This window comes from Rhinolophus sinicus, chromosome 12 (assembly GCF_057876585.1).
Source record: "Rhinolophus sinicus isolate RSI-liver-muscle chromosome 12, RSI-T2T, whole genome shotgun sequence".
NCBI lineage: Eukaryota > Metazoa > Chordata > Mammalia > Chiroptera > Rhinolophidae > Rhinolophus > Rhinolophus sinicus.
In genome coordinates, this window is record NC_142512.1 from 12,285,981 (window position 1) to 12,306,582 (window position 20,602).

General features: G+C 48.1%; 1 protein-coding gene across 12 annotated transcripts in view; it reads left to right on the top strand.

Moving 5' to 3' along the window:
- The window catches only part of GAS7 (growth arrest specific 7), a 210,282-nt gene extending 190,417 nt beyond the window's left edge, over window positions 1-19,865 (top strand). For all 12 annotated transcript variants that reach the window (XM_019755227.3, XM_019755228.3, XM_074320748.2 and 9 more), the window contains 5 exons: window positions 5,508-5,636; window positions 6,594-6,717; window positions 11,448-11,527; window positions 13,026-13,124; window positions 13,830-19,865. In XM_019755227.3, the coding sequence (XP_019610786.1) occupies window positions 5,508-5,636; window positions 6,594-6,717; window positions 11,448-11,527; window positions 13,026-13,124; window positions 13,830-13,943 (546 nt within the window). In that variant the 3' untranslated portion in view covers window positions 13,944-19,865. The remainder of the gene's footprint in view (window positions 1-5,507; window positions 5,637-6,593; window positions 6,718-11,447; window positions 11,528-13,025; window positions 13,125-13,829) is intronic.
- Window positions 19,866-20,602: the final 737 nt, after the last annotated feature.

Sequence of the window (20,602 nt, forward strand, 5' to 3'; positions counted from 1 at the left end):
GGACAGGAGTCTGGCTTTGTACCAGGCCTCCCCACACCCCCTCATTATGATTCCCTGTACACAGAAGGCAGAATGAATGACTTCAATGGCTGAGACACGTGAAGGAGCTTTATAAGGAGCTGGGATGGAAGGAAGGAACAGTGCTATTACCATCTCCCCACTTCTAAAGGATGTTAGTGCCCAAAGAGTGAGTTGATACCCAGAGAGGTGTGAGTGAGAATTCCTGGCTCACAAATAGCGCACTAACCACTTATACCAAGCACTTCCCAAGGAAATTGCCACTCACACTCTGGTAGAGAAGCTCTGAATTAGGCTCTTTTCTGCCTCGCATACAGAGCAACAAGTTATTTTTAAGCTGCAGATCATGGGTAGAGTACCCTCGGGGTCTCCCTTCCATCCTAGCCCTCGGCAGCTCTGTCCTCTGCAAGGTAGAAACCTCCATGACTGGAGAGATGAATGGGAAGGCTGCCATTGTGCTGGGTGGGGCTGGGAGCCCGGTCTGCATGAGCCCCTGAAAGGGCTCCTGCTGGGTCCCCAGGAATCCTGATGGCATTTACCTTCCATCAGTAGGACCCTTGGTTCTAGATGGTTTATAGAGCACCCAGGTGACAGAACATGCTCCAGTGCTCTCTTTTCCTCTACTATTTCCTGTCACTATTACTCCTGCACCAACACTTCTGGCCACCAAACAGTTTTCCCCACACTGATCAATTCTGACACCAGCTGGGTGTCCTGCAATATAATTCAATTGTGACACTAACGGCCTGGAGTCAGCACAGACCCCACAGGTTAAGGGCTCAGCCCCACAAGACTGCCCCCCACTTCAGATGCCAGTGGCGAGTCGTGGGTCCCCAGGTTACCTACCTTTCTGTTGACTTAGCTACAAATTAGGGGTTCTCACAGCCCCCTTTCTCAGGTTTGATAATTTTTTTTTTAAAGATTTTATTGGGGAAGGGGAAAGGGGAACAGGACTTTATTGGGGAACAGTGTGCACTTCCAGGACTTTTCTCCAAGTCAAGTTGTTGTCCTTTCAATCTTAGTTGTGGAGGGTTCTGTTCAGCTTCAAGTTGTTGTTCTTTCAGTCTTAGTGTGGAGGGCGCAGCTCAGCTCCAGGTCCAGTTGCCGTTGCTAGTTGCAGGGGGCACAGCTCACCATCCCTTGCGGGAGTCGAACCGGCAACCTTGTGGTTGAGAGGACACAGTCCAACCAACTGAGCCATCCGGGAGCTCAACGGCAGCTCAGCTCAAGGTGCCATGTTCAATTTTAGTTGCAGGGGGCGCTGCCCACCATCCCTTGCGGGAATTGAGGAATTGAACTGGTAACCTTGTGGTTGAGAGCCCGCGCTCCAACCAACAACTGAGCCATCCTGGAGGCAGCTCAGCTTAAGGTGCCGTGTTCAATCTTAGTTGCAGGGGGCAGAGCCCACCATCCCTTGCAGGACTCTAGGAATTGAACTGGCAACCTTGTGGTTGAGAGCCCACTGGCCCATGTGGGAATCGAACCGGCAGCCTTTGGAGTTAGGAGCACGGAGCTCTAACCGCCTGAGCCACCGGGCCGGCCCCAGGTTTGATAATTTGTAAGAATGACTCACAGAACTCAGGAAACACTTAGGTTTGCTGGTTTGTTATCTATTAAAGGATACGATGGATGATGCAGATGAAGGGATACACAGGGCAAGGTCTGGAAGGGTCCTGAGCCCCAGAGCTCTGTCCCTGTGGAGTTGGGGTGCATCACCTTCCTGGCACATGGATGTGTTCACCATCCTCTTCAGAGACGTAAGCTCTCTGAACATTGTAGTTTACAATTTTTATGGAGGTTTCATCACGTAGACATGATCCATTATTTTACTCAATCTCCAGGCCCTCTTTCCTCCCCAGAGGTGGAGGAGTGGGACTGAAAGTTTCAAGCTTCAAATCATGGTTTGGTCTTTGCGGGTACCTGCGCCCATCCTGAAGCTATTCAGGAGCCCACCAAGAGTCACCTCATTCAAACAAAAGGCACTCCAGTCACCCAGGAAATTCCCAGGGATTTAGGAGCTCTGTGACAGGAACTGGGGTCAACGACCAAATATTAAAACAAAAGATGCTTCTAGCACGTTTATCGCTTAGGAAATTACAAAGGTTTAGGAGCTCTAGCCAGGAGCCACGGACAAAACCCAACGTATGTATTTGTTATTATATCACAGTCATATAAACGTTCTAGATGGTGACGTGCAGGATGTAAGTCATCTCACTTGATTTTATCAACCACCCTACAAGACAGCATCTCCATTTGACAAATGGGAAGGGGCAGAGAGGTTAAATCATAGCCTATGGTCTCATGGCCTAGAGGGCTCAGCTACAGAGGAAGCGATGGAGAGGACTGAGGGACAGGGAGACTTGACCCCCAGACCTCTTCCCCAGGCAGACTGGTGGCATTTAAACCATAAAACCCTGTTTTGAGGCGCACTCTGCCCTCTCTAAGGGGCTGTCCAGGGTGGTGCAGCTGGCCCTCCAAATGGACATGACGTTTTAAGTCAGGGCTGACGTCACCATTCAGCTAATGGAAGGCATAGGAATGTCATGTAAAACAGGTTGGTTTTTGTTTTGTTTTGTTTTATTAGAACCTCTGCTGCTTCCAGCCTGTGGTCCGTTTTGGTGGCCTCAGGCGATCGCAGTAGCAGCCTAGTGGTTGTAAGGCTATTCTTTGAAAAGAAAGGGGCTCCAAGGATTTATTCACTGTGGATAATATGGTTCCATGTGCATGAAACCCATTTTAACCTCTCCTCTAAAAGGCTCATTGAAATTCTACTCTTCTGTGTCAGGGCTCTTTAAGAAATGCAATTTTGTTATGGCCATGTTTCAGGCTAAAAAGAAGTAAGATTGCTATGTACTCGTACAAAGGAAGTTACACCTGGCTCTAGCTGAAGAAGGGAGAATAGAAAAATTCTTTCTGATGGGAGAAAAATCTAATCATGCAGTGAGAGGCCATGCATTCCTCCAGTCAGAAGATTTTGGGGGAGAGCGTGGGAGTCAGGAGACATGAGTTTTACTTCCGTGTTATCAGTAACAAGCTTTCTGACCTTAGGCAAGTCACTAGCACCTCTGAGCTTCCATTTGAAATTTATTTGACTGCAACGTGCAGTAATACATTTTATGTGGCTACCCAGGACACACAGGTATCCACACCCAGTATCCACATATAGCTACACGTGCACGTCCATGGCCAACACACACATTTCATGAAACAGTACTTTACCTTTCTGCCTAAAATGCACTCTGATATTTTCCTCATGTCTGGTCTATTCCCATCAAAAAGGCGGTCCTCCTGAACCAGCTTTTTGGTCCTAAACTGATTTCACAGCTCTTAGCAACCCACTCTTTGAAAAGCACTGGACCAGGTAGTCCCTGAAATTTCCCCTTCATGTGACTCTTAATTCTCTTCTGATGTGTGAGGTGAAAGGAGGAAGAGGCTAAGCGTGCAGCAGTTCCAAAAAGGCAAACTAAATGGCTCCAACAGCCTGTCCCACCCAAGACAGGCCAGCTCAAGAGTTCATGAGGATAAGCTTCTGGAAGGACTTCTGACTTCCCGTGAAACAAAAATACTTAAAAGTTAACAATTAGTATAAAACGATACCCAGTTAACTTTTTTTTAAAGAAAAGAAATTACGTTTTTTAAACGTACTTAAAATACAGAGGGAGAATCCATGGGGTTGACTCACTCCTGACAGTGCGTAGCACTGTGTTTCCAGAATGCCATTTGGGGAAAGCATTTTGGTGTGTAGGCAGGCTGACGGAGCCTGGGGCTGGGTCCCTGGAATGTTGAGAAGCCCCTCCTGGGCACCTTAAAGTCTAGAGATCAACTTGCTTTCCAGGTCCTCAGAAATAGACCCCAGAGTTACTGAGTCAACAGGCAGAGTGAGTTAACCCTCATACATGCCCAGGCAGCTAAGTTATGCAGCTCCGTCTCCCCAGCAAACATCTCATCTGTGTGGAAAAGGGGGAAAGGGGTTTGCCTGCCCTGCCCTCCGTAGCTCTCAAGTTTGTAGCATCTTACAAACTGCCACCAGATGGGGGTGTTTACCTATACAAGGAGACTTTCAAGGGCTCAGAAAAATAACAGACATTTACAACTAACATACGAAGGTGAGGGGCATTTGGATGGCCCACTCCCTATTGAGCCTTAAAGGTCATCCAACAAAACTTGTTTTGTCACCCAGCGCATCAGGCATTGAAGATTTTGTCATTCTCCCCAGTAGGGAAAGGGCACTCGGCCCGCGCTGGCTCCAGCCAGATGCTGCGGACTTCTTGGTGGCTAAGCCAGCACGGCTCCTGCCCTCTTGGAACTCACAGTCACGTGTAGTTGATTGTGTAGAACTAGGAACACCTAAGTCCTCCAGGTCTCCAGAGAAAAGATCAGGTCACGAGAGCCTGCTGAGGAGGAAGACGAGAGAAGTCACAGGATCCCCAAGTGGGTGGGTGTGGGGTCATCTGTCCAGGGAACTTCAGCTGTGCTTCCTTCCCAGAGGTACTTCTGGGACAGGTAGAGGCCAAAGGACCCAGGAAAGCCTTGTTGGTGGGGTCCCAGAAGGGCAAGTCAGGAGGGCATAGGAGGCTGAGGTGGGTAGGGACTCTGAGAGGCTGAGTCAGGGGGCCTCTAGGCGGCTCACTGGCTTTGACCACAACAGGTCCACATTGATCTGTTTTCCTATCAAATACATCTCATGTTCACACCAAACCAAAAAAAGTTTTAAGTAAAAGTTCTTCAAAAGGGAGTGGAAGGGGAAAGAGGGAGGGAATAGAAGAAAAGGAAAAAAAGTTTGGAAACACAAGGTCACCCAGCTCCTCTCAGAGCAAAACTCTTTCTCTGGCGTGCGTATTATGAGGCTGGTTCCCTGTGGTGGGATGGGAAGTGTACCAGTCTCTGCAGACCAGTGAGGTGAGAACCCCCCTGAGCACAGCCCACCAGAGGGACCCTGTAAGTTCCCACCGCACTTCAGGTGGTTCCCACCACAGATTCCTTGAGCTTTGGACCATGTCCAGATCACCTTCGTAATCTCTGCACCCAGCACATAGCAGATATTCAATAAATAGAATCGACCTGAGATCACCTAATTAGCATCCACACGGCGTTTGTGTGCCAAGGTCTTACAGACAGAGAGGGTGGCTTGGTTTCTGCCCCCAGAAAGCTCCCAGTTTGGAAAGTAAGGGAGATGGACACCCAAGCAGAGCCCTCCAAGAAGTTGTGGGAGCTTAGAGGAGGAAGGAGGTAGCTGACAAAGGACTTGGAAAGCTCCAGACTCTAACCCGTCCAACCATCGGTGTGAACGCTGGGGCCTGGCGTGATTTCCTAAACCACAACCTGACAAGCAGCCACTCGTTTCTACCCTTCCTGTGAGAGGGACCAGGCCACCGTCTCAGGCCGCATCCTTACATGAAGAGGTGGGAGAATGCCCCCTCCTACCTCCACTTGCTTGCAGCTGATGTCCTGGGGTCCTCAGTGTGTCTCCCCCCAACTCTCCTTGACAGCTTCACAGCGAGGTAGAGAAGCCCCTGATGAACTTCCGTGAGAACTTCAAGAAAGACATGAAAAAGTGTGACCACCACATCGCTGACCTCCGCAAGCAACTCGCCAGCCGCTACGCGGCAGTGGAGAAGGTGGGGGGGCCCAGAATTCTGGGTGGGCGGGAGGTGGGGGCCGCTGGAAGAGGGTGGGCTATGAACTAGCAGGGGCTGTGTGTGCCAGGGCAGCATGGGTGGGTGGAGGCACTCCAGCCCACACTTGAGGGACCTACCTGTCTCCGCAGCCAAAGGGCAGATAGGAGCTACTTCCCCATGGAGCTTGGACTACTGCTTGGAGGGCCAGTGGGATCAGGCTCTATAGGGTACACCTGCCATGGGAGATGTAGTGGGCTCCATCAGGCACATGACATGAGAGGTACACCCATGTTTTTGTGGGACATGGAGCCTGGATGTGCTGTCTGACCACAGAAGGCCCCTTTGTGTGGGCCTTGCCTGGCAGATTCCTTCCTGACTGAATTACTCCCCTGCCAGAGGCCTGAGAGGTCTGAGCTCGGTGGGAGCTGATGGCCAGCTCTGGAGGGAAGAGAGCTCTCCCCAGGGGCTGACTCCAGTGCCGTAGGAAGGGTTTAGGAGAAGGGCATGTTCAGCTGCAGGTACCTGCCAGCTGCCACCACCAAACTGCCACCAAAGGGCCTGTCCTGCCCCAGAATGGTGTGACTGGTGCTGCCATCTGCTAAGCACTGGTGCCAGGTAACATAGATGACCTGTGGTTCCTTCCATCCTGGAAAGACTGTGATTTTAGGACTGCCTGGCCCTCAGTACGTGCACATGTCCCAATGAAAATGTGGTCCGAGAGGCTTGCTGTAGGCCAGGTCAGGATGCAGCTGAAAGAGGTGAGGGTGAGAAGACGTGCTGCAGCCTCTGCTGAGGAACGCTAGTCTAGTTGCTTCTCTTCTCGGAGCCAAGTGGCGTCATCCACAAAAACAAATGAAAGGACTCTTCCCTAGAAAAGGGAAGGCTGGGCCACATGAGCCGTGGGGCCCTCGTCGCTCTGAGCCCTGTGAACAGCTTCTCCGTGTCCTTGGCCCCCAGGCCCGGAAAGCCCTCACGGAACGGCAGAGAGACCTGGAGATGAAGACCCAGCAGCTGGAGATCAAGCTGAGCAACAAGACAGAGGAGGACATCAAAAAGGCGAGGAGGAAGTCCACACAGGCTGGTGAGTGCGGGGAACCATGGCCCACCTGTCCTCGCCTGGGGAAGGCAACACAGCACAGCAAGGAGAGGGCTGGGGGATGAGGTCCCAGGAAGGTACAGCGCCCTTGGTAAGGCTGGCGGGTGGGGCTGTGGAGCGGAGAGCAGGCTAAGCTGTCTCCAGGCCATGGTGGTGACTGGGCTTCTCCCACTCTCCCCAGCAAGGGCTCTTTCCTGCCCAGGCCCTGGCTGTCTGACCAGGAGGTGGTAACTCCTCCATGCACCCAGAATTCAGGGGTCCTGGCCCTGTGTAGAGCCCCTCGGAGAAGTACAAACCCCACCCACCCAGGGGGTGATACTCCAGAGATTCACCTTTGGTGATGGGCTCCTGCCCCAGCCAGAGGCTGACATTTTGTTCCATGAAATAACCATATGTCAGATTCTCCCTAAAAGATGCCTCCAGTGAGTTGGTTTCTGCTTCCACCTAGTGGTAAAAATTAGCTAATGCCCAAAGAAGGGGGAGAAAAGCCAGTTAAGAACTACTAGGTTGGTGTAAAAGTAATTGCGGTTTAAAAGGTTAAAAACAACTGCAAAAACCGCAATTACTTTTGCACCAACCTAATAGTAAAAAACTTACCAAATATTTATTTAAAAAAAAACCACAAAAAACAGTTTCACTGCATGCAAGGACAATACATAATTGCATTCTGGCATTGAAATGTGTGCTGTAGGATTAAGATGGTCTGTAGATCCCTTTCACCTCAACTTCTGATGAGTTCATTATAGAATGAAGCCGCCACCATATGGACATTTTGAAATAACATGGTATAAATATAAGTCAGTAACAAAATAATAGAATATAAACATAACGTTTGATATAAAGATCATATAACACACAGTGCTAAATGACTGGATCCAGAAACAGAAGGCATAATATACTTGTTGGAAGTGGGAAGGGAAACAGGTTGAGGAGAGGCATATTTAAATTCATTTAATTTATTAAATTATTAAATAAAATTATATTGCAAAATCAATATCTTTGCTTGGGAAAAATTTTTAAACAGCACATAAGCATATAAAATCTTAATTTGCCAGATATAATCACTGTCAATACTTCCTAGTGTTTTAATATTTTTAAAGCTTTTAAATATTTATATTTAAATGTATACACATTAGATCATGTTGTACTCTCTGTTCTGAACTTATATTTTAATTGATAACTCATAGAGATAGCTACATTCCATTACCAATACATTTAATCATCCATCTATTCATGTCCATCAGACATTTTTAATGTCTGAAGAGTTTCCAAGGATGATTGTTATCCAGATTTATTTCATCGTTTCCCTAATTGATTTTTGTAGGACTTTCAGATTGTTTCGGAGCATTTGGCAATGCCAACAATGCTATGTCTTTGTAAATGTGTCTGTGTGTGAGACTAAATCTTCATTTTGATTGATATTTCCAAACTGCTTTCCAGAGAGCTATGCCCACCAGTAACAGTGATAAATGCCTGTTCCCTAAACTCTTGTCAATGCTGTGTGTGTTATCAACTTGTGACATTATAGCTCTCTGGTGAAAAATAATTATCTTATTGTTAATTTAATTTACTTTTTTTTTTCATTGAACTTGAGCATTTTAAAAATAGACTTACAAGTCATCTGTGACTTTTTTCTGTGAACTGAATAATGCATATCCTTTCCCCATTTTCTAGTGGCTGGTCGTTTTATTGATTGATTAATACGGATTATTTATGTGTTAGGAAAAATATTCTTTTGTCTTTGAGTTGCAGATACTTTTCCTAGGTTGTTGTTTATCTTTTAATTTGGTGCTTTTGCCTTTTGGTGGGGCTTTTTGGGGCTTGTTTCTTGTTATTTTTTTGTATAGTGACCTTTTCCCTTATGAGTTCAGGTTTTGTGACTGACAGACTTAGAAAGACCTTTCCCTTTTTAAATCACTTTTTCCTTTCCTTTTTTTTTTTTTTTTTGGCCTCAGGTTAAAAAAAAAACTTAAATATGTAGGCCACAAGACACTTATTTTTCCTCACACCCATGCCTTAACCATATTCCCTAAGTTCTGATTTGCAGGGTTTTCATTCTCATATTGTAGATATTTTGTTATTTGTGATTTGATTTCATCTTTGAGCCAAATTTAAAATACAATCTTTTCATGAGTTCAGATTTTGTGCTATTGTTTTCTAATCTTGATATTTGTTTCTCGCTTTATTGCAGTCATCAGATAATATAGTTTCTTATCCCTATAGCTTGGAATTCTTTGTGATGAAAATGACTAGTCCTTAGACCCAACTCTAAAACATACCACCTTTCTGTGCGCCAGGCACCAGGCTACATACGTGCCTCAGAGCATTCTCTCTCTTAATCTTCATAGTCTTCCTGTAGGGAGGTTGTTTTGTTTTAACTGGGAACAGTTTGTTTTTCTAGGACCCATCAGCTCTAAGTCAAGTCGTTGTTTTCAATCTAGTTGTGGAGGTTGCAACTCAGCTCCAAGTCAAGCCATTGTTTTCACTCTAGTTGTAGAGGGTGCAGTTCACTGGCCCATGTGGGACTCGAACCAGCGATATTGGTGTTATGAGCACTGCGCTCTAACCAACTGAGCCAACCGGCTGCCCAGGAGGTATATTTTTTAAATACCCTTTCACAGGTGAGGAAACTGATTGCAAACAGGATGAGAAACATCCCCAAGGCCTAAGTTATGGAGCGTGTGGCCCAGAATTCTTTCTTCTCTTATTCCAAAGACTTTACTTGTCACCATTTTGCTGGACAGCCTATTACCCCCAAAATGCCGTCTTTTCTTTCCTACTGCTCCCTTTCCTCCCCCTCCATTATCTTTTCCAAGACTACTGGAAGGGAGGGCAGCTGGATCCTCACATGGCTTGACTTTATTTTGTCTCATCATCCTCATCACTGTAGCTCGTGTTTCAGTTTGCTGATTCTGGGTCAGTGTCCGTTCCAAGCACTTTACATATTTTGATGTATTTAATCTTCACCATGACTCTGAAGGTACCATTATTATCCCCATCGTACAGATGAGGAAAGTGAAGTAGGCAAGTTCATTGACTTGTTCAAGGTTGCATGGCTAGTAAACAGTGGAGCTGATGTGACAGCCCAGGTATTCTGGTTCCAGAATCCATGTACTGTTCAGAAGGGTTCGATTTCAAACCCTTGCGCTGCAGAGAGAAGACACACCTTCCTTCAACTCCCCTATTTCCTGATGTTGTGGAAGTTACCAAAGGATGTTCTCAAAATCAGGATTGACAAATAGGGCTTTGGGAATTTTATGTTGGTTGTATCTTTATAGGACAACAATGCTAAGTCCATGCTGGGTTAGGCACGGGGTCTTGGTGGGCATGCATTTGTAGTGAAGTATCAACTTTCTTCCCTCCAGTTCCAGTCCAGTTGGGATCAAGGGCCCAGTCCTTGGCCTTGAACCAAGAACAAAATGAACGAAGGCCTTGATTTGGGTTCCGCTACTCAAGGGTCGTCTCCTAGCCAGTGGTGTGGTTCAGGGGGAAGGGGGCTACTGTTCAGGCCCTGGGTCATGTTTTCTTTCACTTTCATATGAGAATACATATGAACAAGGTGATGTTATAGGAATAACTTTGAATCTGCTCCAGTTACTAGATTTAAAGAGTAAATCAGGTAGCTTTGGTTGGCTCATGAGTTTTTTCCGTCAAGAGCAAAGACCCTGATGCTCTCTGGAACCATGCGATGATCTAACCTACATTTAGACCAAGAGGTGCGTTCCAGAGCTGCTTCTCTGTAATGTGCCCACGGAGGACCTAAGGATCTTGTACAAATGTGGTTTCTGGTTCACCACGTAACAGGCACATCCTGAGATCTGCATTTCTAGCGAGCTCCCAGGGCAAACTGATGCTGCTGTTCTAGGAACTGTGTTTTGTGTAGCAGGATTCTGGGGTGCTGGTACCTTCGTAATGTTTGCAATTACTTTATAGTTCGTTTTCTTTCTAGTTACAAAATGTTTCAAACGTACATATGATTACAGAAAACAATGTACTAGTCATCAAGATGGAATAGTTGTTTGTTTGAGATCTCTTTCTTATGAAATGAAATGCTATAAAAAGAGCTCATTTCCTCCTACCCATCCTTTCTGTTTCCCAACATAAGCGCTATCCTGACATTGGTGTGGAACGCTCTAGTTCATGTTTTCATACCATTACCACACATGGATGAGCCATAAACCATCAGACACATTATTTTGTGTTTCAGAATGGCATCCTGCCACATGCGTGTAAACACACACACACACACACACACACACACACTCACACACACACACACACAGCCATAATTTGAAAATTTTTCTTCTTTTACTCTTAACTAGTACCAAGTTGCTTGTGACATGTTTTAACCAAGAAAGACTCTCCAATGTGAAATGAAACTGCCATCTTTAGAGAGGAAGCATTTCTTGGACTCATGATAGGGTTGTAGGTCCTAGGAGTAACCCACCACTCACCCCCACCCCACACACATACACTTAGAAACCCCCATCCTGAATTCTTGGGGTTTGAGGTCAAGTGCAGATGGGCACTCTGAAGCTGGTCTGTTGTGGTGCTGCGTTGTCCCCTCTCTTTGTTGTGTTTTCCCCTCCCACCCACTTTCCAATGGCCTCCATGACCCCGAGGAGAGGAGAGGGCATGGCTGTGGGGTGCACGTGGGAGAGGGCAGCTATGGCAAGGACAGGGCAGAACGTGATTGTGGTATTGGTCTTTTCCAGGAGATGACCTCATGCGCTGTGTGGACCTCTACAACCAGGCCCAGTCCAAGTGGTTTGAAGAGATGGTGACCACCACATTGGTGAGTGCCCAGAAATGGGTATGTATGTCAGTCTAGGGACTGGCGCTCAGGACACCCTGGATCAATGCAGGCAGGCATATAGGTCCAAGAGTAGAGGTGACTATAGAGACGGGCATTAGATCTGCTCTAGTGTTGGGGTCAAGACCTTGACTCTGGGCTAGTCTCCATTCATTCAAGTCCTTGCTCTGGCACTTCCTATCTGTGTGAATGAACCCAGGCAAGGGGTGAGTCTTGCTATATCCTCCTTGACTGTCCCCTGAGGAATCAGGTTCAACTGAGGATGCCCTCAATTAAGTGGACAGTGGCCCCTTTTGGACAAATAGCCAAGTTGTAGGAAGTGTGACCCTCCTACCCCCAGATGAGTCACAGGTCCTAGAAAGGAGATCCTTGCAAGGTGCATAAATGGTGAGATTGGGGAGCTGTGTAGGAAGAATTGGGGTGGGGGAGGCCCATGACCAAGGGGTGTGAGGAATAGACAAGACCCTCTTTTTGCCTTCCTGAGTTTCTCTTGTGAATGGGGCCGCATCTCCTCCTCAGTCAGTACCTGTTGCAGTGAAATGTAGTTGGTACTTGGCGCTGTTGGGCCAGATGAGAAAGAAGGCATCATGCCAGGTGCTTATCGCATTGTCCCACTGCCCGAAACCATCCCCATCCATGCAGCACAGAATGGTGACCCGGTTTTCCTCCTGGTTAATCTCCTAATTAAGCCCCCTGCTTTACTCCCCCTCTGGTTAATCACCTGGGCAGTGACCTAGTTGCTTACAGAATAACAGCCTGATCCCCTAAATTCCAAAGATGCAGCACCACCTAGAAACCAAAGGACAAACCCTTTCCACTCTTCCCTCTGACAGGGGCCACCCCACTCCCACCCCCCTACCCCCCCACCCCCACCCCCACCTCCCCCGCCTCCCCTGGCCTGGTCTGTCCCTCAGCACTAGGGGTGGACAGAGGAGAGAGATTGCCCAGCAGAGGCCCAGGGACAAAGCCCCAGGAGTTTGGGGCACAGACACTCCCTCATGTGTCCCATTTCTCCACCCCATTGGGGAACTGGAGCTGGGGCTGCACTGGTGCAGAACCATGATTAAGACCACGACAGACCCTGGTTCAAACCCCACCCCTCCCATAATTCCATGGCGCTTTGGGAAAATGACGTTACCTTTTTGGGTTTATTCCCTTGTTTGCAAAGCAGATACAAACAGAACCTATGTCTTAAAATTATTGTAAGGACAGTTAAGTAATACGTGTAAAGCTCTTAGCACCCACTGTGCCTGCAGGACAGGATTCAGGAAATAATAGCTGCTGTGTTATCATTATCCTCACCTGCACCTCTAGATACAGAGTGAGTTCTTTGTCATATCCCAGAGGCTCAGATGGGATCGGGTCTAAGCAGGTGGCAGCTTGTGTTGTACATAGAAGGTGGTCTGAGACCTGTCTGGTGAGAAGGTCCCCAAGTTGAGGGGACATGCTCAGAGGTCTCTGGTCCTTTCCTCCTGTGCAGGAGCTGGAGCGGCTGGAGGTGGAGAGGGTGGAGATGATCCGGCAACATCTGTGCCAGTACACACAGCTGCGGCATGAAACGGATATGTTCAACCAAAGCGTGAGTTCCCCTTCCCCAGGCTGAGGCCAGCAGGACCCCGGGGGTACCCCAGGCCAAAGAGAGCAACTGCCACTGTGCCATGGCAGGTTAAGTAAGTGGTCACTACAAATAAATCTGTCCTGAAGATGGGCAGTGGCCAGGTTCTCGGGCCTGCGGGCGACCTCTTGGGATGGATTGTAGATTGTCCTGGATGCCCCTGTGAACCCATTTGAAATGCATGAAATAGATGCAACACACATGAGCTGTTACCCTGAGGAGAAATTAGCGCATCATAGTTAAAATACCTAAAAACATTATTGCCTACCCCAGGGAATTTCTTACCACCACCCCCCCCTCAAGAACTTCTAGAAATATTCAGAATGTCTAAAGCTGAAATTCTATTTGTCCTATTCTGTGGTGGTAAATGGGAGAACAAATGGAGGAACTGGTCACAGACCTGGAGACATTTCTGCCCTTTCATCCAGCCGTGAGGTCTGCAGGGTAAAGTGCACTGAGTGAGAAGCAAGGTGGGAAGGAGAGGTCCAGGCTCCCTGCTGGCACTGCCCTGTGCACGTCTGTCCCTCCCATGGGCTTCCCCTGAGGCCCTACATCCCTCTGTAGAAGCTGCTTTGACAGGCGCAAAGGCCTGAGCAGAATGGCTCAGAGGCAATGTCCCTGGCTTGGCTGCTGCCTCTGACAGTGTCTCCTCTTCTCCGTCCCTTGCAGACAGTCGAGCCTGTGGACCAACTGCTTCGAAAAGTGGACCCAGCCAAAGACAGGGAGCTGTGGGTTAGAGAGCACAAGACAGGCAACATCCGCCCTGTGGACATGGAGATCTAGAAGGGCGCGTGCGGCCCCGGGGGTCCTGCCAAGGAGAGGGGCTGAGGGACCAATGGAGAGGAGGTGGTGGTTCCCATCATGGGGCCTGCTGCTGAGTGGAGCTGCCTCCCACCCACTCTCCTGGTCCACTGAGGAGAGGGGAGGGTGTGCTGATTCCCCAAGAAGCTGGTTTTTCCAGGACAGCCTGGATGGCCCTGCTGGGAGCTCCCCAGTGTTCCCAGGCCAGGAAGATGGATTCACAGCCCTGCTCTTGTCTCTGAGGCCGAAGCCCCCCCAACTGCCGTGCCGTGCTTGCCGCTCCGAGAACAAACTGAGGCTGGAACTTTATGATCCCTGCTGAGCAACATATGGGTCACCTCCCCACCCAGAGCCAGCTATGTCACATGTGTGCGCCCCTGGAAGCCCCAAAGCCCTTCCTCCAGCTGGCCCCCTTGTCTCCAGGGCTTTGAAGTGTCAGGGGAGGGACGTCTCTGTCTCCAAGCCAAGTGTCAGGATCAGAATTGTGGATAGAAGTCACCATTCATCTGAACAGCCCACGCTCAGAATCCTTTGCAGTCCTCTATTTTTCCCATTGCATTCTGGGAGCCCACATCCTGCTCTTCTCTGTCACGTTTCATCATCAAGGGTCTTGGGAAGATGGCTTGGCTCCTGTTTTCCCAGACTGACCCTGCCTGGAGAGGTCAGGATGGAACTACCTCATTCAGCAAATTAGCCCTGAGTCAGAGCGTTGAATTGTGTTTCCTATTAGAGCAGGCATCTTCTGTAAAGTCTCCTCTCTGGACATCCCAATGCACCCAACCTTCAGACACTCCCTCTCCCTACCCCACCCGCTCCCATGCCCTTAATGGGGCTGGGTCCGTCCTGTGTGGGAGATGGGTTGGGGCAAGTCTTTGTCATCCCCCAGATGCTCTACCTGCTTCTGCATGGCTGGATCAGAACTGCTGTCCCTTGTATGGATTTCTCTCACTGGTGGTCCCTGTGCAGGCACTGAAGACTCATGTGGCCACAGTAAGTTGTCACCTACTAGGCAGTGTCTTACCACCTTGGCTTCTTAGCTCCTTTTGCACATTCCAGAGCCTTCCACCGAGCCCTGGCTTGGTGCTGGTACCATCGTCCCCTTTCTCCATCTCCTGATTCCTGGAAAAGCCTGGTCAGAGTGTGACTTAGACAGCTTTCAGGGCTGCCATCAGGTCCTTGCTTATCACTTTCTCCCTTTCCAAACCATGTTCTCCATCATGTTAAGTCTTGAGAATCAGTTTGAAGGGGCCAGAAGAATAAAAGGGACCTGAAGGAGGTCACACAGCTAGCCAAGGGGCCAATTCTAGCCTGGAACCCACACCCTAAGAACCCATCTTTCTTGGTTAATCTTTCCCATCAATTACTTCAAATTTACAGGACCCATATACTTCACAGGAGGGCAGAATTCTAAGCGCACAGCTCACTGGTGTTTCTCACAATCTTCCATGTCGGTAACTGATGACTTATTAATCTTGAATCTTTTGCACTTCTTTCATTGTCAGAATTACTCTCTCTTAGTTTATGGTAGAAAGATGTCAAATATATACTAAAGCAAATCAAATTTTGTCAGTTTTCTTTTTTTACTTGAAGCATCCCAGTCAAAAAGGTCAATGTGAGGGAAGGCCTTAACCAACTTGAAGGTCATTAGAATGGATCTGTCCATGGCATGGAGAACCACTCCTTCCAGATTTGGAGTCTGGCCATGGTACCAGCTACCAATTTTAAGATATGATTTCTTGGTTTCTTTACTGAACATGGGTGCTAGTAGTAATCGCTTAGTAAACTAATTTGTGGATGATTTTGAAATATTCAAAGCCAATAGCCTTGTTATTAACACAGATATTTTGAGTGGATATGGCTCGTTGATTTTTGTCTTCTCATTCCCATCTGAGGATTCCCTGGGACAGACGGAGCTCTTGCCTTTTCCAGAGTAGCCCGAGTTGGCCCATTGTGGGCCAGTCTGTTTTCTGAAGTTGTTCTTTCCCTCTCAGTCCCTCACCTCAGTCTCGATAGCTTCCTCACATACTCCTTTGTTCATTCGTCAAGTATTTAGCTAAGGCCAAGCATTGTGCTAAGATCTGAGGGCAAGATGTGGCCCTGTGAGCAGGGAAGTCCACAATCTCTTATTTTGTATAGACTTATCTTTTCTCCGGGCTGTCTTACATACAAGACACTCCATGCAGAATTTAGGTTTTCAGAGATGCTCTTATGTTGTGCTGATAGATCTGCATTTATTCATTCATTCTTTTACTTAGCAGATACTTGGCACACAAGACAGGCACGCTCCGCCGTCCCCTCTATTTTCCATGTAGATGGGACTATGTAGACCTTTCTGGAGAAGGAGAACATGGCATCCCTTCCACATTTAACCCACTGTGAGCCTGTAATTACAATATAAGCGACCACCAAGCAGCATTTACACACTGGGTCAAAGGTAGACAGCATCAAGGATTCAATCACCTGGTCACGAGACTCTCACAGCCCATACCCAACTCGAATTTCCAAGATTTTGTTTTTGTTTTAAATAACTCTCCTTACTTTACAAAGAGGAAGAATGAAGCCCAAGTGTGGCCAGTAAGTGCTGTGAGATGAACACAGGGAATGAGGAGCAGGGCTGGAGCCGAGAGTCCAGGCCCTCGGTCCCTGTTAACAGGGCCCCCCACTAGGTCAAGTTCAGGATGAAGTCTAGAGTATCTAAAAGTGCGCTCTAGGTTGTTGTGTTGTTGTTTTTGTTTATGTTTCAGTGTTTAGGTTATAAGAGGATTTGGCTGGGTTTGTTCAGAGTGGGTGAGTCTGGGTTATTCTTGAGCACATCCATTGTTCCATGTTTGAAATCAGGTGAGCCCTTTCTACTGGCCTCCACCTGGGAGACACAGATGCACTTAGTTTTGTCTGTGAAAACCTGATTTTAAGAAATATCTCTAAGACACGTGGTGTTCCCAGTGAGCTGTTTGCCACAACAACCTCCAAGAAAAGCCACTGTTCCTCTCTAGTTTTTCTAGTGCTTTGGATCAGTATTGCAAAGCACTGGCCAGCTGAACCACAGGGATGGCTGTCCTGAGGTTCTGCCAGCGGACTCACCTTGGGCCTTCTTTCCACCTCCACCCAATGCCTGTTGGGCAAGAAGGACTTCTGCAGTACGAGGCGCTTTGCTCGTTGGGGCTGGCCAGTGGCTGAAGCAAACAGAAAGTGTGCACACTCGTAAACCAGGGGTTTGTTTCTATTCCCTTTGTGAAACCAATTACTAGATTTAGTGGGTGGGTGCATACAAATCTTGCCTGAGCCAAAGTCCCTTCTTGGAAATACAAGCCATTAAATTCAAAGGACGTCAAAGACCTCGGCTTGTTTAAATGATTTGACTTCCAGCTGTGAGCGGCCTTGACAAGGAGAGTTTACACAGGATTCTGCCGTCCCGCTGGTTACTATGTAGGTAGGGAAAGCACTTTGCAAATGTTAAGTGGGGTACAGGTCAGTCGCATGCTTACTTAGCCAGCACACGATTTTATTCCCCTAACCCAGCCCACCCCTACAAGACACACTGCCTTTTCTTTTTCCAGGTTTATTGAAGTATTTAACATACAGTGTAGGGGTTTATAGACACAGTAAAATTCACCTTTTTGAAGTATTCAGTTCTGTGAATTTGACAAATGTGTAAAACCTCGTAACAACCACCCAAATAAACATAGTATTTCCATCACTGCAAAAATTCTCCCAGACCCCTCTGTAGTCAATCTATTCCTCCCACCCCCGGCCCCTGGTAACCACTGATTGATTTTCTGACCCATAGTTTTGTCTTTTCTTGAACATCCTATAAATGGAGTCACACTGCGTAGCTTTTGAGTGGCTTTTCTACCCAGCTGAGTGTGGTTGGGTCACCCATGTAGTTGTGTGTCCATAATTTCTTCCCTTGCGTTGCCGCGCAGTGTTCCGTTGCATGGGTGTACCACACTGCTTCCTTGCTGCTAAAGTGAGTTGTCTGCCCCAGAAGTTCCTGTTCTGGGGTCTTCAGCTTGTTTGCATGGCTGCTTCTAGCCTGCTTCCTATGGCTCACAAGCCTACTCCAAACGCCAGCTGTGCCCACGGGCAGTTCTTGGGGCCCACACTTGCCTTTTTGGTTCATGTTAGGATTTGACAACGCAGAAAGCTGCAAGGATTTGGGGAAGAGGGTGAGCAGGGCTCAGTTGCCTTCCACTGCTGCTGTGCCCTCAACTAGCAGATCTACTTCCTCCTGGGAACCCTCATGTCAGCTCACTGAGTCCTTGGCATTCACTGAGCACTTGGGATGTGGAAGGCACATGGATAAGAAGGCGGGAGGTGACCTTGGGCTTATCATGACCCTTTCCTGGGTCTCTTGGTTCATCTGCAAACTGAAAGTATTTGTTCTAGAAGGTCACTTAGGCCTCCTCCGGTTACTGCATTATCTCCTCCCCTTCTCATTTCCAATTTTATACCCTATGCACATGGTCATACCGACTCTGGGTCCCATCAGCACAGTTGTGCGTGGTGGTGCCTGAAATCCTCATGAGGGGGATACCCTGGCATGTCTCCTTGGAGACACAAATGAAGCTAAAATTAAGAGCTGTTGAGAATGAGGCAGCTCCTCTTAGGACCCCCCATGGTGACGACTCCCCCAAGCCGTGTCTTGATCATGCCCTGTTCAGTGACAGGTTGAGCTCTGGAAGGCAACCAGGCACCTCTCCAAGCAAAACCTGAGTCCTGGCCAGGTGAAGGTCAGGAATGGGAGCCCAGGCCCACAGGGTCCCGTGGCGGGGAGCCAAGGATCTATGCTGCTGGGATGATTCTGGGCTGAATTTTGCCAGGGGGGACTCTCATCATTCCCCCCCCACCCAGGAGTTTTATTCCTGTCAGGTCTTTTCCAAAGGTGAGGGACCCAATTACTGTTTTAGCAGGTTTGACTAAGAATAAGACCTGTGACAAAAAAGCAATGTTCCATTTTCCCTCTAGATGGGAGGGTGAGGCTCTTTCAGGAACCTTCGTTGGGAGGTGCCACTGAGGGCGAGGGGTTGTGACCACCCTCGATCTCTCTGCTATTCAGGAGACATTGACTCTTTGTGTTTCAGGGACATTTCTAAGGGGATTGCAGTGGTGGAATGCAAAGGGTCTGGCACATGGGTGCTCTAATGGGGTGGGTGTGACACGGACGGAGAGGGAAAACGTATGTACCAGGGCAAGAGCACTGGACCGACCCCATTCTGCTGTCTCATTTGTCTCATAACCTGAAGTCACATCCCCTCCCAGCACCTCTGTGGACTCATCTGTCAAGTGGAGACTCTCCTCTTCCAGCATCACATGCAGCAGACCGGTTTTCAGGAGCTGTGGCCTCCAGGCAGCCATGTGGACCCAGCGAGAGACATCCAAAGGGACACCAGCCACCCTTGGTGACCAGCCCCAAATTGACATCTCTGCCCTTCCCTGGGGAAGGAGAACATGGGATGGGAGGTGGGGGTCGACCTTCACAGACACGAGCACATCAGCAAATCCTATGAAAGTGGAATTTTCTAACAAAATAAACTTGCTTGTTTGGTCTGTTTTCTGTAACTTTTGCTAAATACTTTATACATTTTTAATGTTAAAAGGCTGTGTCTCCTGCCAGCATTCCTCATCCCGGTATGAATGTGTTTACTCCACATTGTATATCCTTCCACCCTCTGGCTGCCTAGATCAGTAAATAAAATTGATGTAATATAATTTATAAGTAACACTGTTGAAACTCTGATCCCTATGGAGGCTATTATCCGCCCTTGCCAACCCCTCCCCACTCCCCGTAATAGCATTTGTGTGTATTAATGCTGAAGAATTAAATGTTTAAAGGGTTTAAATTTTGAAGGCGTTTGCTATATATAATTGTTCTGCATTATTATAAAGCGTTTTCAGGAAGTTAAATGCTCTCCTATTTTTTTCCTTTGGCTGTGTGTACACTTGAGATGCTTTGATTCATCCCATGTGAAAGAAACTGTCCAGAGATACTGGGTCCCACTGGGCGACCCTCCTTCCTGGAGGGCTGCCACACTCCTTTGTACAAACGGTCTCAGTGTTCCTCCCAGGCTCCCAGGATTGGTGATAATTTTACTCCTGATGACTTAGCAGAGGGACAAAGGGCACCTGGGCATTGATCCCCAGGTGGGTGCCATGCTGCCAGACCCACACACCTGACCCAGGCCTCAGTCCTCTCCCCTGGTGACTTCTGTCCCTATGGACAGAAGGGGCTCCTGGCTATTGCTTTTTTTCTCAGTCATCCATCCATTCCTGCCTGCTTGCCTGTAATAATTATTGAGCACCTACTATAGGTCAGACACTGCTCTAGGTACTGGGAACACAGTGACTGAAACAAATAGATTCCTGCCCTCATGAGCTTACGATAACAGACAAAAACAATAGACATAAAAAAATTACACATTGTGGGTGTGGAAGGTATTAAGAGTTACAGAGAAAGAAAAAGGGCAGAGTGTGAGGGTGGGTAAGTTGCTATATTAAATAGGAAAGTCAGGGTGGCCTCATTGAGAATGTGGCATTAGATCAAAGACAGAGAATGTGGCCTGGTTAAAGGCCCAGGGTGGAGTTGGGGTGGGGTGGGGAGGGCTGCTTGTGGCTAGAGCAGAGGGGTGGTGGGGAGGGGCACC